Source organism: Chenopodium quinoa, unplaced genomic scaffold (genome assembly GCF_001683475.1).
Source record: "Chenopodium quinoa cultivar QQ74 unplaced genomic scaffold, ASM168347v1, whole genome shotgun sequence".
Classification (NCBI taxonomy): Eukaryota; Viridiplantae; Streptophyta; class Magnoliopsida; order Caryophyllales; family Amaranthaceae; genus Chenopodium; species Chenopodium quinoa.
The window spans coordinates 1,812,857-1,836,475 of record NW_018744662.1 but is presented as its reverse complement, the minus strand read 5'-3'; the positions used below and the strand labels follow the sequence as shown (position 1 = coordinate 1,836,475).

Genomic DNA, 23,619 nt, shown 5'->3' with positions numbered 1-23,619 from the left:
TTTATATTCAATTAGTTTTGATATATGTCATTCTCTTAATCTTATATGTTCATTCTTATATTGAAAGATGTTTATTTGCAATCTAATTCAATATTTATTCTCATATATAAATGTTCATTTAGATTTATACTCATTCATTCATTCTCGCATTAAAAGACATTTGTTTCAATTTTAATACTTGTTTGTTATCACATTAAAAAATGTTCAATTAAATTTTAATATTTGTTCATTATTGTATTGAAAAATGTTTATTTAGATTTTGATATTACTTGTTCATCTTCATATTGAACTATGTTAATTATTTTCAGGCAATATGTTAAAATTTTGTATTTTAAAATGTTTATGCCTTTTTTTTTTGAAGGGATTTCTGCCTTGTTTATAGTATGTGTGTTTTGATTGTTACTAACATTTTACTTTATAAAATTTTGAACTCTTATCACACAGGACAATCAATGAAATAAAAAAGTTGAAGACGATAATGTATGTATTGATGAAAAGATATGTACCAAGGAAAACACACAAATTAAACATCATAAGAGTACGTAAAAGGGTATCTATTACAAGGACGATGATTCTACAAACATTTTATGTGTACCAAATGTATTAAATTAGAGGCGATGTTCAATTCATTTTGTAAGACACATATATACTAAGTACATAATATGTACATTTTTGAAGTTTAAGATTTTCGCTTTTGATTTTATAAAAGTTTCTACTTTTAATTAATAAATTGAGCTTGTGTACATCTATACATTTGAAAAAATAAAAAAGCAAGAAACAATAAGTATATAGTATCGCCGTATTAACAATATTGAACATGTAATGATACAAAACTGAATATACCAAAATGAACATTTTATATATGATTCGAAATCTAAAAATTATAAGATGGCATCATTATTATAAAGAGGGGGTGCAGGTAGTGCTACCTACATAGGGGTGTAGGCAAAAATTTATATGTTAGCCTAATATTAAGAATTATCTATTGATTATGGGTCTTATCTTATAAAACTTTTTCTATGATTATGGGCCTTACTTTACAACTGGGCCGAAATAGTTTAGGGTCAATATTCAATGTTTTTTTTTTGACATGGTCAATGTTCAATGTTAGAAGCGTTAATCGAAGGTCATCAAATTATTTTAAGCCAAAAGAATTACCTTTGTTAGTTGTGGATGTAATTTTTAATTCATGTTGTATTTCTCATGGCTGTAGACCTATTTGGGCAACATCGTTGTATTACTCGAGTTCAATCAAGCCTAATTAAGTTCTTTGTGCCCAACATTTAACCTATTTAACTGGGCTTTGAATGTAAATGATATAGTAATCTAGGTCATACAGGCCCAAATAAATATGTACCCATCAACACCCAGCATACAATTGTTAATGATCCTAATAAGACAGTCCACTGCTACACAAATAAGAAAGTCCTCTTCACTCTAAGCAGTGATTACCATTATAGCATAATCATACATTCACTATAACGAACAACAAATATCTATGACAACGTATCCATATGAAATTGAATTTAAATTACAACTTTAACATTTGCCTTATCTTAAGCCTTTCAACTCATCTGAGTCATCTTTTTGACGCAATGCTACTTATGTTTGCCTATGACCTTGTGCGTACGAGTCGGAGCCCTCCTGCGCCTTTTCTTACACCCCCACCGTATTCGACAATTCCTACACATAAAAACAAATTCAGTCCAATTCGAGTACGATTTCATTATTTGGGCATGTTCTCATTGACTGAACTCAGCTGAATTGAACTGAATATTTTATAAGAGACGGAAATTAGGAGTTGAACTGAACTGAAAATAATCGTATGAGAACAGAGTCTAACCCAAATAAAACTTATCATGAACTCACAGGGTATTGTGTAATTGTAGTAGGGCCTTCTGTGTCCCTAGCCTCCTAAGATGAGATTCTCCATACGTAACATCTAACAACTACAAGACTGCTATGTATCATATAACACTTTTGATGTCAATGTAGCAAAACAGACACATGCTAAATCACTGGCTACTTACCCCTAAAAAACCATAGTCTCCCATTCCAAGCCTATCACACTTCCCAGGCTTACGAATTTGCTTCATATTCCACACTTTGATACAAGGAAATACCCCCCATTTAATGGGATCCCTGTCCAACCTGTCTAAGTAATATATCTGCACAAAATTGAAACTGTTAATATGAAGCTTAACTTTGTCATCATCTCACAATATAGACACACATTAGTAGTCGCCATAGTTGTACACTTACCACTACAAACATGGCACACCCCCCGCAGCCACCGGCATATCCATTCGCATAAAATCGTCGCGCAAAGCTACATACACTGTTCATCAACTTAGACAATACCAATTCACGCCAATCATAATCACAACTTTCCATTACCCAACCAAGTGCAGGTAGTAAGTCAGAAGCTAATCTTGGTGACTGGGTGGGGAACAACACCATTTGTAATGCAATGATGAGGAATAAGGTTTTGAATTCTTCCTCCTAATTTACCTAAAAGTGTCCTTCATGTCTTTCATCCCAGAAGTCACAGGAATAATGCCTATGGACGTGTAGACCATGCTACACTCATTCTTTGATTTAGTCTCCCAAGATTTACCATATTTCAAGAATATGTTCAGCACCTTCTTACGAACTTCATCTTTCATCATATTCATATTAGGGACTGCTTTTGGACCATTCGGAATACCTAGAACCCATCTAACCTAATTCTTTGAAAATCGGAACTCCCGACCACCCGGAACAATAAACATTTTGTTTATAAGTGGAGCGGCCCTCCAAAACCCATCTCGTAAACCCACCTTCTCCTCACTTGCCGGATTTTTTGTTGTCGGAAAACCAAAATGGGTAGTGCTAGTCAAACTTTAAAATTGAGTAGGTAGTTTTTTTGATAAAAAAAAAATTAAGCAAGTAGTCGTTGACAAAATGACGTATTAAGCAGGTAATTCTTGACAATTTTTCCTAAAAGAAATTTGAATCCAGATTTTAGAAAATTCAAACTCGCTTTTGATTCTAAGGCAAATCATGTTTTCGTACTAACATAATGATATGTGACTATAAACCCTAACTCCCACCTGTAATGGCCGTCTATGTAACACCGTCTATCCAGTCAGTAATTAAAATTCCAGCTCATTTATAAAAAACATCACAAAACCCACATCGGTACCTACAAACTTCCGACTTTACCTTTTTTATTTTTCTGTTATGTAAATCAAAGAGTGCTTTTCCATGAATAATGCTCCTAAGTATTGCAATTCCATAAATACAATCATTCTTTTATTAATTCCAAGATTACTACCAACGTCAACGGTTTAAATGAATAAATTTTTTTCCCGGATTTTTTATAAAACCGCTACTTGAAGCAGCATTTTATGTAGGAAAACCGCTACTTTAAGTAGCAGTTTCCACTAATAACGAAACTAGTCCACTAAATAAAAATATCCTCATCTCTCTCTCTCTCTCTCTCTCATTGAAACCAAAGTCCTTCATTACCAATCCTTGTTCAAATTTTATATCTCACTCAAACTTCTCTTACCTATTAGTCCAATTTCATTATTAATTGCTTATCATCCTCAAAGGTTTTGGTTCCATTATGTGAATTTATCCTTAATTACAGGGGATTTGATAACTCAATTTTTTTTTTTTAAAAAAAAAAAACTATAATGAACACCGCTACCTCAACCCAAAATGAAAACCGCTCAAATGGCGGTTTATTGCTGGTCTAGAAGAATAAAAAAGGTTTAATACCTAGATGATAACGTGGAAAGGACTGTATTAATGGAATTGCAATTCTTGGGAACATCTATACTATAACGTGGCACTCTTCAATGTATACAACATCATGTCACAATGCCACGTCACTATTCATGCGACACATAAGCTTGCAACTTCATTTAACAAAATAAATAAATTATGATTTGATCTAGATTCGAACCCGCAACCTCCAACAAATAAAGGTTATACACTTACCATCTCAACCACTATTATTAGTGTTTTAAATTTCACATAATTAATATTATATATTCCTTTTTAATTAGAGGTTATTCAATTTATTTATTCTAGGCAATAACGCCTAGGTCAAACACTAGCTGTACAATCAATTAAACATAATCATCAAATTAAAGAAGTAAAAAAAGTAAAAATTAGCAATCTGGGCATTGTTTGGGACACACACTAGTTATTTATGAAAAGCACTCTAAATCAAATTGAATAACTTTTTTTTTTTTTTTTTTTTTTTTTTTTGGGGAATCAAATTGATTAGTTTGAATTTTCCGATTTGTGTACCAAACAAACAATAAAAAAAAAAAAAAAAAAAAAAAACAAAGATAACCGGACAAAGGAAATAAAAAAGTAAACCGAACCGATCAAAAAAGAAAACCGAAAGAAGAATACAAAAGCACAAAACCCTTAGAACCCTAAATTGCGAAATCGAACAATTCAATCATCAATCATGAATTTTGAAAGATTTGAACGCGAATTGCAAGACTGTGTGCTGAAATTGGAATCCTAAGAGCAGCGATTAACTTTCCAGAGGGAAATCTGCTTTCTCTTAACGAAGATCTGAAGCTTTTGAGGTCAGAGACGGTGGATTTATTTGGATTGTCGGACAAAGTAGATCAAAGAATTCAGGGGATTGAAGAGAATTTCTTGAAGCTGAAGCAGGAATTTGAGCAGTTCAGGCAAATTATGGTCTTGAGGTTGAATGCTATGGCGGTCGATGCTATAAACAATGAAGATCTTCTGAATTTCTACATCAACAACTTCAATCAATCGGTTCCTACTGTAAGATCAATTGTCTTTCACCTTCAATTATTTTGTTTTCATAGAAAATATTGAGATGTCAGTACTAAATGCAGAATACATTTTCCCTAAATGCTAAACTAATTAATTATAATTAAATTGTATGCTTTCATTTTACAAATCTTTGATTACTTTTTTTCAATTTATGAAAAATCTTTAACTAATTTACTAGTAATGTTCAATTACTTGTTAATCTTCGTCCTGGTTAATATTCTTTTTTGCGTGGATTGATAAATATGAATTACAGAGTGCAAATTTTCATTAGATAATATTATGGTACTCCGTAAACATTTGTTGTGTGGATTAAACTCAGGTTTTGTAGGAAATGTATAATTGAAATAAATAATTTCAATACTCAATAAAAATTACCTACAAGTGCTTCATATCAAAATAAATTTTTGATCCTCTTAGGTTCAATGGCAATCCCTTTCATGTAGTTTTATCAAGTTATTAGCTCTTAGGTATCTTGAATCCATATTCTATGATGTAGTGATTAAATAATATCAAGTATTTGGATTATTAAAAATCATGGGCTGTTGGTTGTTGGCATCGACTACCGATACTCAAATCCGGTAGGCGACAGTGAGTACCAATTGGAGGAGCCAGTACATGGCTAAAGCTACCGGCTCCTTTGTTCAATAGTTGCCTTGTGTTGCGGGATCTGTGTACCACTAGTCGTTGCTAAGGTCTTGTTAATGAGTGCCACTCTTGTTAAGGTCTTCCAAACTACCTTTTAGAAACAAAGCATTAGTTTAAACCATAACTTTCTTGTATCTAGCATTGATTGCAACGATCATGCCACCTTTGATTGCCAACAATTCAGCCTAAGACGAACTTCTAGCAGTAATCTTCCATGAGCAACCACCAAGTCAACCTCCATCACTAGCTCTGATTGCAGCCCCAGCCCCTGCCTTTTCTTTGCTTTGCCACGCTCCATCAACATTAACTTTGACAGAAGTCTAGATAGCCTCCTCCCTACTCATCTTCGTTTCCCTTCATTTCCCTGAAACACATTAATAGTAGCCACCAAATCGACCATGTATCTGTTAAACAAGGTGACAGGATGAACCATAGCAAGCCTAAAAACAGCTTGATTTCTAATCTTCCAGATGTGCCACAAAGCAACTGTAAAAATGGTTTTCCAGTTCATACTAAGGCTGAGGTTATGTCGAACCCAATCAATCCAATTGGTGTTGTAAAAAGTGTGTTAATTGAAGTCCTTATCCAACCTGTTCCCCGTCAAGATTCTTGACCAAAGAACCTTAGAATTAATACAATCACGAAATAGATGGATATGGGACTCACTGTCAAGCTCACAACCCCTTTGAAGAATAGTGGCAGTGGGAGAATTTGGTGGCAAGCATTCCAAAGCAATATTTTGTACTTATAAGGGGCTCGTATGTGCCATAGCTTGTTCCATTTTGAAAGGGAAAAGAAGGGTGAGGAGTGAACTTAGAGCTTAATTAATTTGCAAATATGGCTAGGGATGATGTGTTAAAAATATAATTTGATTAATGTACTAGATTTAAATTTTGTTTACTAATTATTATATTGTTTCAGGCTTTTCAGTGGATCTATTGGCTGCAACGTGATGCGGCTAATCTCCCAGAATCAATAATTTAGCCGTGGTATTTATTTATTTATTTATTTATTTATTATTATTTTTTTTAATAGAAATAGTTGCAACACTTACATATTTTTGTTTGACGGTTTGTTTGTTTTTTTTTAACAGATCGAAGCTGATCAGATTCTGAATGTTGCTGCTGAGCAGACACTGATAATTGAATCAGTGATCCCATATTACACTGCTGCTTAGACGAAGGTGAATTAGTGACTGACAATTGTAGCTACTGTTTACATTTAGACACTGGATTTTTGTATAGACACTGAGCTGAGCTATTTGATACTTATGCTCATGAAATTCCGGATTACATGGATGCTGCTTGAAGCTGATGATGATACTATGTCCTGCTGTTCTCAACTCTAAAAGTAGCTACTTTTGTGAAGCATCTGCTTTCTACTAGTTCCTATTTTGCAAACTCTATTAGCTATGTTACTAGGCTTTTGAATGGGCTAAGGCTGCTTTATATGCACCCTCCTATTCTCATTTTGAGCTTGTGGTTTAATGCCTCTATAATGTAATACTTGTATATATTTCCCCTTTGCGTTAAAAAAGATGAATTTCGAACAACTTTCTCTCTCCTATTTCCCTTTAGGTGAGTGTGTATACACGAGTACACGACTTTAACTTTGCCGTGAAATGGAGAAAGAAAACGGAATGGGAAAATAAAGAACAAATACGGAGTCCAAGTCAGCATTGCCATATTAAATGAATACAGTTCGAAAATCTAGGCCATTTAGCAACAATAATATTGTGGTTTAATTAGCGACAATTTCATAATATTGCCCTTCAGACACACTAGTACTGTAGTTGTTAAAAACTTAAAATTATGAACTAGGGCATAACAAATAGCAAACCACAAAGAGCACAAATCCCAAAACAAAAACTCCAAGTTTAATTTGTAGCTTGCGAAACCCTGCAGCCTCTGCCTCCGCTACCTCTTCCCTTTTCTTACGTAAGCCGGCAATATAGCGTTCTTTTGCCGAACTCAGTGTCTTACACTACAAGAGATAGGTAGATATGGCTTATTAAACAACATTAATAATACAGTAATAAAAAAATATAAACAAGAAAGGTAATTAGAAATACTATATCATTTGTGTAAAAAAAAAATACTATTAAAAAAGTAATTACTATATCATAATTATCATTATAATCATATTCTATTGATTATATATATATATATAAAATACCTCCGTTACATATTATTTGCAACGATTAGACATTTTTTCTCTCTACTTTATGTCAAATCGTTGCAAATAATATGTAACGGAGGTAGTATATAATTCGAGGTTTTGAACATTCTAAATCTTATAGCCCTATGACATACCAGATCAAGGATGCCGCGCTCGACTACATCGTTGGTGCGGAGACTGAACTGCTTCATGGTGGTGAGGGAGAAATTGGGGTGATACAAATAGGGCTGATACAAGTCGTAGGGGTAGCGGTCATGGTGCGCCAACATGATTTCCCTGAGACAGTTATTTACTTCAATGTTAGAGTCCTTGTAAACTTGAATATACAAGTCCAAAAACTTGTCCTCAAATTCGATGTCGTCCCCACCAAATATTGTTTTAAGCTCTATAAAATCTGACAATTTCTTTAGATATTGTTCTTGCCTTTCGGGAGTAAGATCACATAATGCGCCTAGCGTTCGTATCCTCCCTGCATTGTCCTTCTTCCTCCACAATTCTGTTGATAACAATCTCGCCGCCATCTACTCTTATTTAATAATATTCTAACTAATCTCTTCTCTAACCTTTTTTTTTTTTTTTTTTTTTTTTTTTTGGTGGAGGCTTTTTCATATATTGATATATATAGGCACGGTAAAACCTAATTATGAGAACACAATATTTACTAATTATACTCAAAGTATAATTAACAAAAATATATACAAGATTATTAGTTTAGCATAATCTCTATCATATATATCTTTTGGCAGTTTTTTAACAATTATATATTGTTAGTATCAATCACCAAATATTTATTTTTTCAAAAAAAAAATAAAAAAATAAAAAAATTACCAAAAACTACATAATTCTACGGGGTAGTATTTGGTTAAGAAAAATACCAATTTTAACTCCTACCCTTGTATAATATGGGCAGGTATCACCGTATCACCCATATATATGAACAATAATAATGTTGTAACCTTTTTTTCTTAAAATGTTGAGCCGATTTTAAGATTGATATGCAATCTATACTAGTTAATTTTTGCTCTCTACTCAATCGTAATTATATACTACGTATATTAATGTATGTGTTTATGTTTGGGTTGTAGAGCATTTAATTATTTTTTTTGGCGTTTGAAAGCCACAAGGGTGGGGTGAGAATTGATTCCATGATCTCTTGAGATCGGGAGAGAAGCTCTAACCATTGAGCTAGCCCTCACTCTCACAACATTTAATTATTACTGCTCTGTATTTTGTTTATTCTACTTGATGAAATTTGTGCCTTTTTTTTATTTATTTATTTTAATCCTTGTATAATAATTTGTCCTTTGTACAAAGTCTTGTATGTGCCTAGCCACACACAGTGGCGGATCCAGGATTTCCGAGATAGTGTGTCACCATCAATTATTGATCATTTGTGAAAGTACAATTTTTTTCCATGTCTTGTTCATAATTAATTTCAATCCAAAAATTATATATATATATATATATATATATATATATATTTCACCAAATTGATTTCAATCCAAAAATAGGACACAAAAATTCATACCACAACCAAATACAGTACTTAAAAATTCAATTTTACAAGTCGAAAATATTACAAATAACATGTTATAAACAAATGGTACAATAAAATTATTATATTGAATTAACTTTATGATTTTTTAGTTAATTGATAAGCTTTATGGGGAAATATTAAAATTGGTTGTACAAATATAAGATATAAAAAGGGAAAAAAAATTATTAAAAAATTATACAAAAAAAAGTGAGATAACTTAAGAGACCAGTTATTAAATATAACTGGTCTCTTTAATGAAAAAAGAAAGTAGCGCAAAAAAATTGCGAAATGCAATAGCAGCATCAAAGAGACCTCTTATATAAATAACAGGTCTCTTTAATATTTTAAAAAAACCACAGCAAGTCTTTTGTAGCAATAGCAGCATTAAAGAGATCGCCTATCTTAATAAGAGGTCTCTTTAATATTGTTTGTTGTTACCAATAGCAGCATCAAAGAGACCACCTATCTATAATAAGGGGTCTCTTTGATATTTTAATTTTAAAAAAAAATACTGTGTCACCGGACCCACTATGACTAAAGGTGGGTCCGCCCCTGGCCACACATTATGGTGACATTTTTTTTTTTTTTTTTTTGCATAAAAAAAACATTGGTTTATAATAGTTTGCAGCGAAAAACCATTGGTGTTAGAGAGAAATAAAACTACAAAAAAGTAAAGGGAATAATTGAAGAAACAGAGAGAGAAAGTGTTGAAAATTGATGTTAAAAGTACAAAAAAGTAAAGGGAAAAAGATGATAACTCATCAAAAGGAGGGTAATAATGTCAAAAAATACAACATTTAAATAGAAAGAGGCATTGTATTTTAGTTTACCCAAAAAGGAAATGAGACTTTGTATTAAGGGACGGAGGGAGAAGTAATTTTCATTCATATGTATGATTTAGTGAGTACGAGGGGCAGACTATTTAAAGGGCATAAAAGGGCTTGGCCCATGGTAGATTTTGGGAATTTTTTTTTTTTTTAATTTTGGTTATTATGTAACATGTACAAAAGCCTTAAGTGTAAAGCCCAATAAAATTACAACTAGTTGCTTTTTTACTTAACTAGGCTTTGTATGGTTTCATCAATAAGAGTTGGCTCAAGTGGTAAGCAACTTATTGTCACTTAAAGGAGATCACAAGTACGAGTCTCGCCGTTTGCTTTTTTACTTAACTAGGCTTTGTATGGTTTCATCAACAAGAGTTGGCTCAAGTGGTAAATAACTTATTGTCACTTAAAGGAGATCACAAGTACGAGTCTCGCCGAATACAAAAAAACTCTTGTTAGAAGATTCGCCCTCCATAAGCCAAGATGTGCAACCCAGATCGAATCTGAATATAGTCAAAGTTAAGCTCCGATGAATCAGGTGTGGCTAACTCTCAAGAAAAAAAAGGACACCGTATGGTTTCAACTATCCCAATTCATAAAAAACACTTGCAACCCAAAAGCCCATTACTAAAGAGAGTAGTTAAGATTTAAGAAATAATTAGGAGGGTCTATTTACTAGAATTAGACGTTTAAGAGTGGAGGCCAAATTCTTTCTATTGAACATTTCACCTTCCCAAAAACAACGCCCAATTTAGCTACAGTAAGCTTCTTTCTCTCTCTTATTTTCGTCTCATCTCATGTAATAAACCATCCAATTTCTATCTGCGAATAATCAATTTTCGATTTATGTATATCATTATTTGCAATAATATTGTTTGAATTAGATTGTTATTCTTAGTGTATTCGATTAAACCCTAATTAGGCAACTTGTAATTTCTGTTAGATTGTTTGCAAAATTGGCTTTTTTTGTTTTTATCTTGAATTGAATTTGTTTTCTTTAATTTTTTAGCTCTCAATATTTGGAACGAAAATTTTAGCTGCTAATATGATTTTATTGAAATTGAAATTATACTAAGAAGTTTAAAATTTACAATTGATTTATAGAGTTATGGGTTCCAAATGTTGCTCTAATTTCCCCCAATAAAAAATTGTCATTTTTAGTTTTTAATAAAATGTATTATGAGATAAAAATTTGTGAAGGCCTTTAATGGTGGTAGTATAGGCATAAAATACTCATCAATGTTGAACTATTCTTGAATTCATTTGGGTTTTCATTAAGTATTTTCATGTGTTCCAAATGTTTCTCTAATTACCCCCAATAAAAATTTGTCAGTTTTAGGTTTTTAACAAAATGTATTATGAGATAAAAAATTGTGAAGGCCTTTAATGGTGGTAGAATAGGCATGTAATACTCATCAATGTTGAATTCTACTTGAATTCATTTGGGTTCATTAAGTATTTTTATGGAGTTGAATAAATTTCATAATTTGATGTTTGATCAAGCTGGGTGTGTGTGCATGCGTGTTCATATGATTGTTGAAATTATCCATGTTCATTCACTTTCATGTTATTCTTTGTGTTCTTGTGAGATTTATCTTTAAATTATCCAGTCGTTTGTCATTGTCTATCATCCTCTTGAAATTTTGGAGGACTGTAGGATTGCGAACTTATGAGTGGCAAGGTCAAAATTCTTTTTGCAAGCTTGAGCAGAAAATTGCTCTGCATGCTTGTAATATAAGGGGTGGTGGGCTGGATTTGCATGCCATAGTTATATTGGTTTCAACGAGTTGTTTCAATATTCCCAAAAGAAGAAAAAATTGATATGGTGGCTTTTATCTCATGTAATCAATGGTGTTTATTAAGAGCCTAGGTAAAATTGATTTTGTTGATGCTATTTTTGTGAGGGGCTGTGACATCATGTATATAATCTTAGAACTTTTTAGTATCACCTCTGAATTCACTATGCTCCTAACTTCTTTCCGCCCACGGAAAAAAAGTATAGAGCTTTTCCATGTTTTCCCTTGTCAAGGTTGCTCTGTTCCAGTCTTTTGAGAGTTATATTGGAGCTGTTTTGAGTATGATGTGTCTCATTTTTGCTTGAAACTTCAATTTGTTATGACAGATGACAAGGCTTATAACTGGTTCTCAATCCTCGTTGCTACTGCCTCAGCTTCAGCCACATGCTACCTTACCTGGAAGCGGGCTTTTATCTGTCAAGTATGGGGGAACCTCTGTTTCTTCTTGTTATAAGCTCCATCTGTCTTCAACGGCCAAATCAAGGATCTGCCAACACCCTTTAACATCTTCAAGTTTTTCTCAGCTTAATACCCGCCTCCAAAGGGGCATTATTGCAACAGCTGTTTCCAGCACTTCTAGTCTCGACTTTGAGTCACCAAGTGAGGTGTTTGACGTTAAGCCTGATTTCTCTAGTGGAGGTGGTGACGATGGTAGTGGTGGAGATGCAAGCGGTGGGGGTGGGGGTGGAGATGCAAGCGGTGGGGGTGGGGGTGGAGATGGAGGTGATGACAACAGTGAAAACAAAGGTGATGAAGGATCAGATGATGCTGATGCCAAGAAGAGTAAGGGTCTTTCGATGTCCCAGAAACTTACCCTTGCTTATGCTGCCCTAGTTGGACTTGGAGGCCTTATGGGCTACTTAAAGAGCGGCAGCCAGAAGTCACTTGCATCTGGTGGACTGTCTGCCCTGCTGTTATACTATGTCTACACTGAGCTTCCTAAACGTCCTGTCTTTGCTTCTTCAGTTGGGCTCGGCCTGTCTGCTGCACTCCTTGTTGTGATGGGATCGCGATTCAAGAAGTCGGGAAAGGTATTCCCTGCAGGTGTCGTCTCACTTGTTTCTCTAATAATGACCGGTGGTTATGCTCATGGGGTTATGAGATCTTCGCACTGAAATGAACTGATGAATTGTAGTTCTCATAGCTGAAAGTGAAGGGTTTTGGTACTCCTAGTCGGAGTTTCTTTTTTGGTAATGGACTCCATCCTGTGTAATCTGTGGTAGAATTGTTTTGGCTTACTTGAGAATCTCCTAGTGTAAAACTGTGGGATTGCATTTTGGAGTTTGTATTGGCTTTTCTGTAGTAATGTAAATTTGCTCTGTTGGAATAACCTGCTACGGCTGCTAGTAAAAGGAATTTGGCCCAGCGATGGCTAATGAGTTCAATTAAATTTTAGATGTTTGGTTGGGACTTGCTGAAACATGTGGTTACTCTTACTCTAGATCTTTATGGCTGGCCTTCCTCTCATTGGATCATGTGTTATTCTAAGTTGAAATTTCTATATGCTCAGATTGTGGATCGATCATTACTGGGATAACGGTCCATAAATTCCAACATCTGAAGAAACGATCTAACCTGTATTCTTATGCACTGTGCTTGCATGAGGTGCACAGGGATGTGCAACATATGTTGATGAGTGCGATGCTGTTTACGTGCTTTTTCACACCCATTTCCCCCTTGAAATATGCCATGAAAAATAAGAAATGGCTCTATTTAGACCATAGTCCTCACATTGTGCATGGTATATCATCCCTCTACGCGTGTATATCTTTAGTACTCTGTATATTATATGCTAGAGATAGTGTAGATTTTGCACCTTGGCCCAGTTTGCTTAGCCATAGTTCTTGTTTTTTCATGTGTGCACCAAAATTTTTACAAGTGGCCTAGTTCATTTAGCCATGGCTCATAGTTTTCCATTTGTGCCCCACAAGTACAAAACGAATTCATAATTTCACGCCCATAACAAAAGCAATGGCAAAAATAAAATAAAACCAATGACTTAGAAGAACCCAGAGTTGATGCTGACACTATTTGTGATGTGTGAATCAGTAGCAGCCACAGAAAATTATGTGGTAGGAATTTTTTTTCCTTATTTTTCCTCACTAAGTGACCATATATGAATCATTAATTCATGAAAAATTTGTTGATTTTATTCGAAAACTGCAGTCCAATGAATCAATAAAAACGATGGAATTGATACTTTAGATAGCTCTGCTCTAAAATATGGAAATAAGAGGACCAATTCTTGAGAAAAATCTATGGCTTTGAACTTCACAACTACCTCTGCTAATAAGGCTTTGTTTGGTTGTGTCCCTAAACCTTACTCAAACTTCCCAAAAAATAAGGATCTTTTTAAGGTCTGCCCTTTATCAGGAGTACAGTTAAGGTCTGCAGCTGCTCAATCTGATGGAAGTCAAGGAAGAGTTACAACAGAAGAAGAGATTGAGGATTCTGCTTCTGAGGATGCTGGTAAGTTTGCCTTTGTGAACTCATTTGGTTTGATTAATTTTAAGCTTTTGGAATGTAGATATGTGCATTATAATCTACTTCGTATGTAACTCACTTTTCATTTCACCTTAAATGCCCGTGTTGGACCCTTGATACTCTAACATGGGTTCATATTGGGGAAAACTTTCACAAAAATTACCAAGTCAAACACTTGGACACGAATTCATATCCAAGTTGAGTACCAGAATCCGAGTAGCTTAGATGAAGATTACACAACCTCAGGGGTGGTGATACTTTTTGATACAGTAGACAATTTTTTATCATGTATTAGATTTTAGCTGTTATTAGATTCCTGTGCATAACTGCAGTCCTTTGAATTCCTTATGGGCTCCCATTCATGCTTTTAGTTTATGAAATTGTCGACAGCGTATTGTGTTTCACAGATTTTACCATAACCCAAGCAAGTATCCCAATAGTATTGCATAATCACAAATATTAATATGAATTTCTTGTTTAACAAACTAATTCATTCTTCGGGAAACATGTTTGGAATGATCACAAATAATCTTAGAACGGAATGATATTTTTTGTTCCCCTTTTGCATAAACAAAATTTGGTTTACAAGTTTTTTTGGGGCATTTGATCAGCAAAGATTTGAACTTGGTGTTCTATAGGACAATAAGGACATCCATCTTAGTAATACATCAAATTCAAATAGTAAATTCTCAAGGATTTTTGTAAGAATCTGAGACAGTGTAGTTCAGAAGTTCACCATCAAATTGGGCTGATCTTTATTTATTCTTCTGGTCATTCAGTTATTATAATAAAAACACCAAGAATTGTCCAAGATATCAAGGTTGCCATGCTTATAATACCGTCACAGGATGTTTTTAGGGGTATATTAAGGCGGCTTTTTTTTTTTTTTTTTTTTTTGGGTACTTAGCTACTTTGTTCAATCCTATCATATTTTCACACTTTAATTCATATATTTTGACTGTTATTTGCGTATTTAATATTTGTGCCTACACCTAGTAGTTCAAGTCCCTTCTTGATGTGGTCTATCAAATTTTTATATTTTTCTCCTGATTTAAAAGGGCAATTCACTTCTGCACGGGCGCAGCTGGGTCTATTGGATCAACTAACTTCATCAGCAGCTTCTGGTATGAAATCCGTATTTCTGATCACTCATTTGAATTCAAAGAGAGCTGTTATGCTCTATACCTTAAGCAACCAGATTTTTATTTGATGCCCTGTCTTCAAATTTCTCAGGTTATGAAAGTGACCCTGATCCATCAGGAAAAGTAACCATACGAGAGCAGCTTGCGCAACTGGTGGGTGGCAGAGATAACGATTTCATCATTGCACTAGGTAAAAAGAATCTGAAGAAAGTGAGCCCCAAGTTCTTGACCATATCTCAGAAGCGCAACATCAGAAGACAAGACTACCTGAATGAAGTGTCCAAAAGGAATGATTCAGTCTTCTTTGCTAGCATTGGCGCGTTTGTGATCCTTCCCCCTGTAGTTATACTAGGTATTGCTGTTTTAACTGGCTATGTACAACTCCTTCCTTGACACTATACTGTAAAGATTCGGAAAGTACAGTACTTTAGCACATAGCTCCATTTTGCGCCGTTTTTGTACATCTATAAGATTATATCCAAGTACTTTTTGATCTTGTGGTTAGAGCTTCGCTTAACTTCTGCCAGAGCCTATTGTGGGTGAGCTCCGTTTTACTTCGAGTCTGACAAGTAGTCTAAAATAAGGCCTTGGACCAAACCCTTTCCAACAACAGAAATTGCCTATTAATATAGTATAGGATTTGGTTACACAATTAGTCCTTTAAATCCAGAAGTCTGCATTACACAAGGGATACTAAACTTAAATCTCCAAATTTCTTCTTAATTTCATACAAGTTAGTTGATTTTAAAGGCACAAATTTGAATTTTCCAGAGTTGTTTAGCATACTCTTTCTCCTACTTTATATGGAAAGGGTTGGAGTTAAACTTAGTAATTTAGGCTCAAATCCCCCATTCTTTCAGACCTGAAGTTTCTTTAAATGATTCTGAGAAGTTTCTACGCCGTTCCACGCTCATAATCAACTGCACAACTCGTAAAGGAAGTAGATAAACCGATTGAATAGCTAGTTGGAACTGCCCAAATGATTCTCATGAACTCCATTTTTTATGGAAATAAATGAGAAACCTCTTCAATAGAGTCATATAGTATGTTTACACTTATTTTAAGCAACCTTCTAGCTGATTCCTAGTATGAACATGAACTTCAGACAATAAACACCTGGAACTCAGAATTCCTTGAACAAGTCAACAACGAACATCCCAAAATGTGCATCATCAAACCAACAGAACAACTCATGTTATTAGTCAAGTAATACAGCTTGAAATCTTGTCTAAACACATATTCAAGTACACTGTCAAATTCCGTTCATAGATCCACACACCGAAGATACGTTGCTTGACTTGCTTCTACTTTCTCCGTGGCACCTCACATTTACATACAAATAATTATAAAGCAAAGCTTTCCGCATCAAACACAATTATTTAATAATACTTGATTACTTGAGAGAAAATGTTTGGTACAAATTTCATCTGTAAATAATTAGCCACAAGATTATTCGATAACAGTTCAAACACATATACTGAAGTCTGAGGAACCTTCTAATTTACTTTAGATGTTGCGTAAGTTGAGTGCTCATACTTTCCATCCCACCTGTAGGTAATTTCAACAAGAACCAACAGTCACTAAAACAAGAGAGTTTTATTTTAAGCATAATGCTGATTGCATATAGTAGAGGAAGTAAAAGAGAAGTGGGAGCGGGAGGGGGGGATGGAGGCAGCCGCAAACACTAACCTGCATTCTTCGGTTTCTGGAACTTGAAGTTCCAGATGAGCTTCATATGGCTGGAACACTGTGTCCAAGTCCTTATCTTGTACTTTATCGAGGCTTGGTGGGTCCCACTGCAATTAACATAAACACTCCATCTAAGCACACTACCAAAATGTATGCTGTGAGAATAAAAACGGATTTTGAAGGAACTTGTCTCCAATTAAGTAGAGTTTTGATTAACTCCAGAAAGTCTTTATGTTTAATTTCACTAACTTTTTCATGTTCTTCATCCATCCTTATGTGATTATATGTATAACAGGAATCATACAAGTAAATTCATTTAACCAAACAAAGTTGACAGAGAAATTGAATATGAGAGGTAAAAACACCTTTGGAGCATTATCTTTGTCAATGGTGAGTGCTCTGATGCCCTGCAAGTCAAAATATACAGTAATTAAATATTTTTGAAACATGTAAAGATAGCTACTACATTATCTTTTGGGACTTACTTCATACACATCGCCTGATATACAGCTTCTTAAAATGTTTATTGTGAGTCTAAACTCTCTTTTGAGGCATTCGGCCAAGGTTTGTTTCCTTCCTTCACGCACCTAAAATTGTTATAGACAATGGATCACTGGAATAAGGTTTTCAGGAAGAGAGGAATACAATACACAAGTCCAGTAGTTTTCTATTAATAAAACAAATTGGTAACAGAAGCCAGTAGCCCACTAGGCTAATATACCAGTCACCTAACGAAAACTCCTCCAATGTAGAAAGCATTTATTTTTCAAATACGAGACTTGCAACAAAAGTAAGAGTGGATGATTTAAACAATAATCACAAGACAATGAAAGGGAAAGTTGGTACCGATCTCAGTGTGATTTTTAATCCAGTAGGAGATGATCTTTTCAACCCTTTAAGAACTGGGCCAATCCATCCATTTCCTTCTTTCAATGACTCAGCTTCCTGAACATCATAATTGTCACTAATAATATGCTTATGCTTTAGAATCTAAAACATAAAAGCATATAATAGACCTTCAATGAAAACTTACAAATGATTGTATAATCTCTTCCACTGAATTCTTAGAAAAGAATTCGTCAATTATTGACTGCCTGGAACATTATCAAATGTTTATTAGCATTTGGGTAGCAGGTTCAGAAGAATTCACATATTGGATATGCATAAGTTTACTTGTTCAAAATGCTTCTTGCATCAAGCTGAACCTCAGAAGAGAATTCTTCAATTAAAGACTTGACAGCATCCTTGTCACCCTTATTCAAGCTAATCAACTGTTTCTCCAGCTCAGGTAATTTCTGTTTAGAGAAATAAGATAGATAAGCAATTCAAAATTTAATGCAGATTAAGTGAAACTTTAGATGCAGGATCATTGCATTCCACTAATCAGTTTCGATGAAAATTCAGAGAACCAATAAACACGAAAAAGGAAGAGTACTGCAAGTAGTCAAAATATTTAGGAAAAAGGATCACAGAGCAAGGCGTGGAAGTGCCATATCTCATATGCCACCTTGTATGTGTATAATTAGGATCATTATACATATTTTTAACAAAAAAAATCTTCACTTTGTTGGAAAAGTTGGAATCTAAAGGCAGTGGAAAATTCGAAATACACATTAGGAAGTATTTTAAGCATTATGATCCTGAAATAGCCGTCAAATAGATTCTATTTGAATTTTTGGGTGCAGACACAATGTGTTATACTCTGAAATGAAATAATAGTACCTCTGAAGGCACATAATGAGTAGCCAGTCCAGCTGCAACCAATTCCTGGCCATTTAATCTTGTACCAGTTAAAGCCAAGAACTCCCCTGCAAAGATGTGATCAGAATGTTAAGTGCATGCCTCGAAATAGGTAAGAGAAATGTACATCCTAGAACTAGAGCTATGCAATATGTGATCAAAATTTAGCAACTAATTTCCGTGAACAAAGCTATAGAAATAAGTCACTTAAAGTTTCAGAAAGTAAGAAGCCAACACTTATGTGAAGCCAACATCTATACTGTATTCTTGATAAATATGAAAATGTCCGCTAGATATCATCAAAATTAGTTGTTTCTACCAAAAATAGCATGTTGTGTTTAAAGAATTAAAGGGCTCTATAAGTTCCAAGAACCCTACATATCCGGATATCCCCACATTATTTTCAGCCCCTTATCCACCACACTATCCAGTTTTTATCCATTGCTTACTTCCCCACATACAATTGATTCAAGTTCTGCCTGAAACTTCCAATGCTAGTAACAAAAGAATTTACACATAACTTAGCTTACCCAAGTAACCAGGCAATCGAGAATGTATGTATGAGAAGCCACAGTCAGTGTGAAACCCAATAGCAGCTTCAGGAGTGGCAAAAACCTATAGAAGTAAAGATAAAGTCTAAGGTGAATAATGTGGTAATAGGCTCATGAAAGAACTGTTTTCAAGTATAAGAAACTAACCGTTTTCTCAGTTACAACAGAAAATTTCATTGGAACCATCAATGATGCACCTCCACCCATGGTAATACCATTAACTAGAGCAACCTGAAAATGATATTGGCTTATTATCCACAGTTTGCAAAAAGAAAACTCAAGATGCATCTCACTTATTTAGCTACTAAATGAAGCACCCATGCATATTCTACTATGCACAACCTGAGTTTTCTTGTAGGTGTGGATGTGATAGCACAGCCAATACATCCTGTAAACTACTTCGAGGCAGGAGTCCTCTGCCAAAACCAAATCACAGAAGTGATGTCGTTAACAAATATATCTGAGTTGGAATACATATCTAAAAATTCATAAGATAAAAGTTATTACTTGATTTCTTTCCCTCATAGAAAACCCGTAAATCTCCTCCAGCTGAAAATGCACGGCCTACTCCCTTTGCAAGACAGAATGGCAATAGCACACAGTCAATAATAGAAATGACTAATGACCATAGTTTTGTAAAGAGAGCTACAATTATATTTACACTTTAAGAATATTTATCCACAAAAAAACAGTTTCGTAAGTCTGTAAGTGATATATAAATTCACTAAGAAAGATGGTTCCTTGAAACAAATATGGAGTAGACCAGACATTTAGGTGGAATAATAAGATTTTTCAGCTTTCAGGGTAGTAAGGATAATAATTTTGTCAACCATAATAAAATTTTAAAAATTCTGAACAGAATTAACCTTGATCAATATAAGCTCAACATTGTCATCTTTCTCCCAATTCTCCAAATATCCTGCCAATAGAGACACCTGTATAAATCATAAAACAACGTTAGTTACACTTCAAGCTCTACATGTAAGAGCAGTCCTAAATATTAAAACTCATAAGCACCGTTTCTGGCGAGATCACGTTGAGATGGCGAGGCCGGTTGAGTGTAACCAATCTCACTTTCCCTGCTTCCTCTCCAATAACCACCTGATAATCAATTTAAATAAACTTCTTATGCATAAGAAGCCATCCTCAAAAACAAAACTAGCCACATTTTTCAACATTACAAGAATCCAGAACAGGAGAAAAAAATCCCCCAAAAACACCAAAAGCAAAGTACTCAACTGTTAGGAAACCCAAAAATTTAATTCCATATGGAGTATAACTGATCAACAGTAGTCGGTACATGCTTTGTAACACAACCATCCCCCAACTCAACTCATGTATGTTAATGCACCAAAAATTATAATGTTCTTTCCCAAATTTGAATGTGGATATTGAATTACAACGTGCTTTTGTCATGAATTCCTAACTAAACATTGTTTTGGGAATTGTATTTAATTCTTAATCTACTGTAGCAATTTACATTATTTAGGGAAGTCTATTTTCAAATTTATGAATGAGCAGAATTAATAGCCTAATTTGCAATAATAAATCTAAAAATGATCGTCTTGTTCTCTTCACACTAAAATAACAAAAGTAAAGTATAGAAATTGTACTAATCAAACAGAAATAATCTTAATCAAACAGAAGTAATCTTTAAAGAACTTACTGGTCCTTCTGAGTTTGCCATCTTTGATTATAATTCAACAGTGAACCTTCTTGCTGCATAAAAAATTGAAAATTGTGTCAGTTAAGCTATACCCAAATGTAATTAACAGCAAATTAGGACATTTCAAACACAATTGGCAACATTAAATCAATAACTAACATCATTGTACAAGAAATGATGAAAAATTTACAATACCCAGAAACCCAAAAATACAGAGGATCATGTTAAAGATCACACTGTATTAATTAATCAAATAAAGCATAAAACATTATAATTGGGCAAAAAAAAATTATTAAAAAAAAAAAAACAATTACCAGTGAAAGAAATCAGATGGTAAAGTATACAGTTGGCTGGTTGTTAGTATAAAAAAAAAGGGGAAATTCTTAAATAGAGCAAATGATAGAAGTAGGTAGAGAAGTTGTCACTTTGTCAGCGACCTGTAATAAAAATTAATAGAATACAAGTCATTGATGAAAGACTAGTAGATGGGTTGTTGACTTGTTAGGTTGTTGTTACTTCTTACTCCATCCATTTTCTAATAATTTTATAAAAATTGGAAAATTTTCAATGTTGATTGACAATTTTAAACCTTAATTTTTTTTTTTGAATAGTTTTTAAACCTTAAATTGTTTGTAACGTTTTGTTCAAAAACAGTTTAGTTGGAATGTTTTATTATCATGTCCGTTAGATGTTTAACTTCAAATCTTCAATCATTAACATATTTAATTATCAATAAGAAAAATTATAAAAGATTGATAAAAGTATATATTGAGATGAATTTAAAATTATATTTTTACTTAAGCATATATGGAGTAGTATAAATAATCATAGATAAAAAAAAAATGGTTATAACATTAAAAAATAAACAAAGAACAAATTATTTATTATCTGGTGCCTACCATCCTTTTGTGAATTATTTATTTGTATAATAAATTTGAGCACCAAACATTCAATCTTGTTACTTGTATCATGTTCATGTCACTTGAGAATTGTGGCGTAGCTGAATGCCACCCTCTTTGACAATTGGGATATAGTACAGATTGGACAGGAACATCTTCTAGAAACATCACAATGTTACAATATAGACAACTTTTTATTCGTGAACCTATGTGTCCTGTTACACTCGAGGTAGGGATGATCAATGGAGGAATTTTCGAAACTCCAATTAAAATTTGTTATTATAAAATGGAAATCGGAACCGATACCTCTTAAAAATGGAAAAGGAACTGATGTCTTATTATTTTATTTAAAAAAATAAAACAATTTGTGATTTGGATTGCTAATTAGGTTTTTTTTTTTCAAAAGTGATATTGAATTATTTTATGATTATTGAGTAGGGCATAAATAACTTTTTTTTTTGTTCGGTTCTAGTTCAAGCATCGGAGTACTCGATACTTAGGCCCTGTTCTTTTGAGCTTTTGGGCAGAGCAGATTTCAGGATAGCAGAGTAGAGCAGAGCCGAACAGATTTCAACATTATTATTAATACTATTATTAATGTTATTGTTGTTGTTGTTGTTGTTATTATTATTATTATTATAAAAAAACCTACAAAGTCAATCAATTTACAAGAAATTGGTGGGGAGCCGAGATACAATCTGGGCCCCCACCCCTCTAGCTATTGCGAACCCGATCCTGCTGAAGATGTGAGCAGCCGCACGAGCACCATCCTGAGTCTTAGAGAACGCCTGAACCCGCTTCAGCAATGCAATAGCATCCTTCTCTAATTCCCCCAATGAAGAAAAGGAGAAAGGAAGAAAACCATAGCCAATAGCCCTACAACGCGCCCCATACTTGTCCCGCTTCCGCTGAACCGTTGCCGACACAACACGGCCAGGAACGAAGTCAGACAACCCCGATTGTGTTAAAGGTGAAGACCCCGTCAAGTCAACACATACATCAAGGCCTCTATCCCAGGAATGAAGCAACACATCTGTTGGTCGAAGAGCCCCGTCGTTCCTTCCAGTCAACCCAACGTTAACCTCCTTTCGAGCAGAAATCCCAGACCGAAAACAAATATCAACAAGGGTGTCACGAACAACGTTGTGCCGATGTTTAATACCCACCATCCCAGCACAAGACACTGCATGATCCCCATAAATATCCCCGTCAAAAACCCTTGAGCAAGATGAACACGGTGCTGAAACGGAGAACAAAGGAACACCCAACCGATAGCAAAGAACACTACGATAAGTCTTACCATTCATAGTCTGACCCAAACCCGATATCGGGACCGTCCGCAACCAGGCCAAATTATTATTATTATTATTATTATTATTATTATTATTATTATTATTATTATTATTATTATTATTATTATTATTATTATGTGCATATACCATTGATTTAGGTGAGTGAAAACATAAATATATGTGCACCAGATTTAACATATGTTAATAGTAGAAAGATAAAATACAACGGTTTACTTATATTTATTTCACAAAAATTTTGAAATAAAATAATTAATAAGTAATAATGATTTTACTTAATTTGTCTTAGTCATAAATTTTTAACCTTAAAAATAATAATGATATACAAAGTACTACTTGAAAACAA

At 34.0% G+C, this 23,619-nt stretch overlaps 4 protein-coding genes and 1 long non-coding RNA gene across 7 annotated transcripts; 3 read left to right on the top strand and 2 right to left on the bottom strand.

Moving 5' to 3' along the window:
* The first annotated feature begins 4,356 nt into the window (after positions 1-4,356).
* LOC110701970 lies at positions 4,357-6,990 on the top strand. The gene is made up of 3 exons (XR_002507429.1): positions 4,357-4,800; positions 6,379-6,446; positions 6,551-6,990. It is a non-coding gene; the product is annotated as an uncharacterized LOC110701970 (long non-coding RNA).
* Positions 6,991-7,175: 185 nt separating this feature from the next.
* Positions 7,176-8,551, bottom strand: LOC110701969. Its single transcript, XM_021879593.1, has 2 exons — positions 7,770-8,551; positions 7,176-7,440 (listed from the first exon to the last, which is right to left on the bottom strand). The coding sequence occupies exons 1-2, from the start codon at positions 8,154-8,156 to the stop codon at positions 7,267-7,269; spliced, it is 561 nt and encodes a 186-aa protein (XP_021735285.1). The 5' UTR covers positions 8,157-8,551; the 3' UTR covers positions 7,176-7,266.
* Positions 8,552-10,606: 2,055 nt separating this feature from the next.
* Positions 10,607-13,259, top strand: LOC110701967 (protein FATTY ACID EXPORT 2, chloroplastic-like). The gene is made up of 2 exons (XM_021879591.1): positions 10,607-10,756; positions 12,119-13,259. The coding sequence occupies exon 2, from the start codon at positions 12,119-12,121 to the stop codon at positions 12,905-12,907; it is 789 nt and encodes a 262-aa protein (XP_021735283.1). The 5' UTR covers positions 10,607-10,756; the 3' UTR covers positions 12,908-13,259.
* Positions 13,260-13,919: 660 nt separating this feature from the next.
* Positions 13,920-15,922, top strand: LOC110701968. Its single transcript, XM_021879592.1, has 3 exons — positions 13,920-14,261; positions 15,335-15,400; positions 15,510-15,922. Exons 1-3 carry the CDS (start codon positions 14,051-14,053, stop codon positions 15,809-15,811), a joined length of 579 nt encoding a protein of 192 aa, XP_021735284.1. The 5' UTR covers positions 13,920-14,050; the 3' UTR covers positions 15,812-15,922.
* A 661-nt stretch (positions 15,923-16,583) lies between these two features.
* LOC110701965 (3-hydroxyisobutyryl-CoA hydrolase-like protein 5) lies at positions 16,584-21,528 on the bottom strand. 3 transcript variants are annotated; one of them, XM_021879588.1, is made up of 16 exons: positions 21,379-21,528; positions 21,065-21,117; positions 20,416-20,499; positions 20,265-20,333; positions 19,906-19,969; positions 19,741-19,814; positions 19,546-19,629; positions 19,378-19,462; positions 18,830-18,915; positions 18,281-18,402; positions 18,141-18,201; positions 17,954-18,052; positions 17,593-17,694; positions 17,473-17,514; positions 17,108-17,214; positions 16,584-16,966 (listed from the first exon to the last, which is right to left on the bottom strand). In XM_021879588.1, exons 2-16 carry the CDS (start codon positions 21,083-21,085, stop codon positions 16,915-16,917), a joined length of 1,152 nt encoding a protein of 383 aa, XP_021735280.1. In that variant the 5' UTR covers positions 21,086-21,117; positions 21,379-21,528; the 3' UTR covers positions 16,584-16,914. The 3 variants fall into 3 exon arrangements, with proteins under 3 accessions (XP_021735280.1, XP_021735281.1, XP_021735282.1); XM_021879589.1 differs by lacking the exon at positions 21,379-21,528 and adding an exon at positions 21,260-21,332; XM_021879590.1 differs by lacking the exon at positions 21,379-21,528 and adding an exon at positions 21,224-21,242.
* Positions 21,529-23,619: the final 2,091 nt, after the last annotated feature.

What these genes read in the sequence shown, in the direction of transcription:
- LOC110701969 (XM_021879593.1), bottom strand. Translation starts at nt 8,156, where the DNA reads ATGGCGGCGAGATTGTTATCAACAGAATTGTGGAGGAAGAAGGACAAT. An exon ending in AGCGCGGCATCCTTGATCTG is followed by an intron (nt 7,441 to 7,769) that starts GTATGTCATAGG and finishes TATCTCTTGTAG; the next exon opens with TGTAAGACACTGAGTTCGGC.
- LOC110701967 (XM_021879591.1), top strand. Translation starts at nt 12,119, where the DNA reads ATGACAAGGCTTATAACTGGTTCTCAATCCTCGTTGCTACTGCCTCAG.
- LOC110701968 (XM_021879592.1), top strand. Translation starts at nt 14,051, where the DNA reads ATGGCTTTGAACTTCACAACTACCTCTGCTAATAAGGCTTTGTTTGGT. An exon ending in TTCTGCTTCTGAGGATGCTG is followed by an intron (nt 14,262 to 15,334) that starts GTAAGTTTGCCT and finishes CTGATTTAAAAG; the next exon opens with GGCAATTCACTTCTGCACGG. An exon ending in AACTTCATCAGCAGCTTCTG is followed by an intron (nt 15,401 to 15,509) that starts GTATGAAATCCG and finishes CAAATTTCTCAG; the next exon opens with GTTATGAAAGTGACCCTGAT.
- LOC110701965 (XM_021879588.1), bottom strand. Translation starts at nt 21,085, where the DNA reads ATGGCAAACTCAGAAGGACCA. An exon ending in ACACCTACAAGAAAACTCAG is followed by an intron (nt 19,630 to 19,740) that starts GTTGTGCATAGT and finishes TATCATTTTCAG; the next exon opens with GTTGCTCTAGTTAATGGTAT. An exon ending in TATCAGGCGATGTGTATGAA is followed by an intron (nt 17,515 to 17,592) that starts GTAAGTCCCAAA and finishes TTTGACTTGCAG; the next exon opens with GGCATCAGAGCACTCACCAT.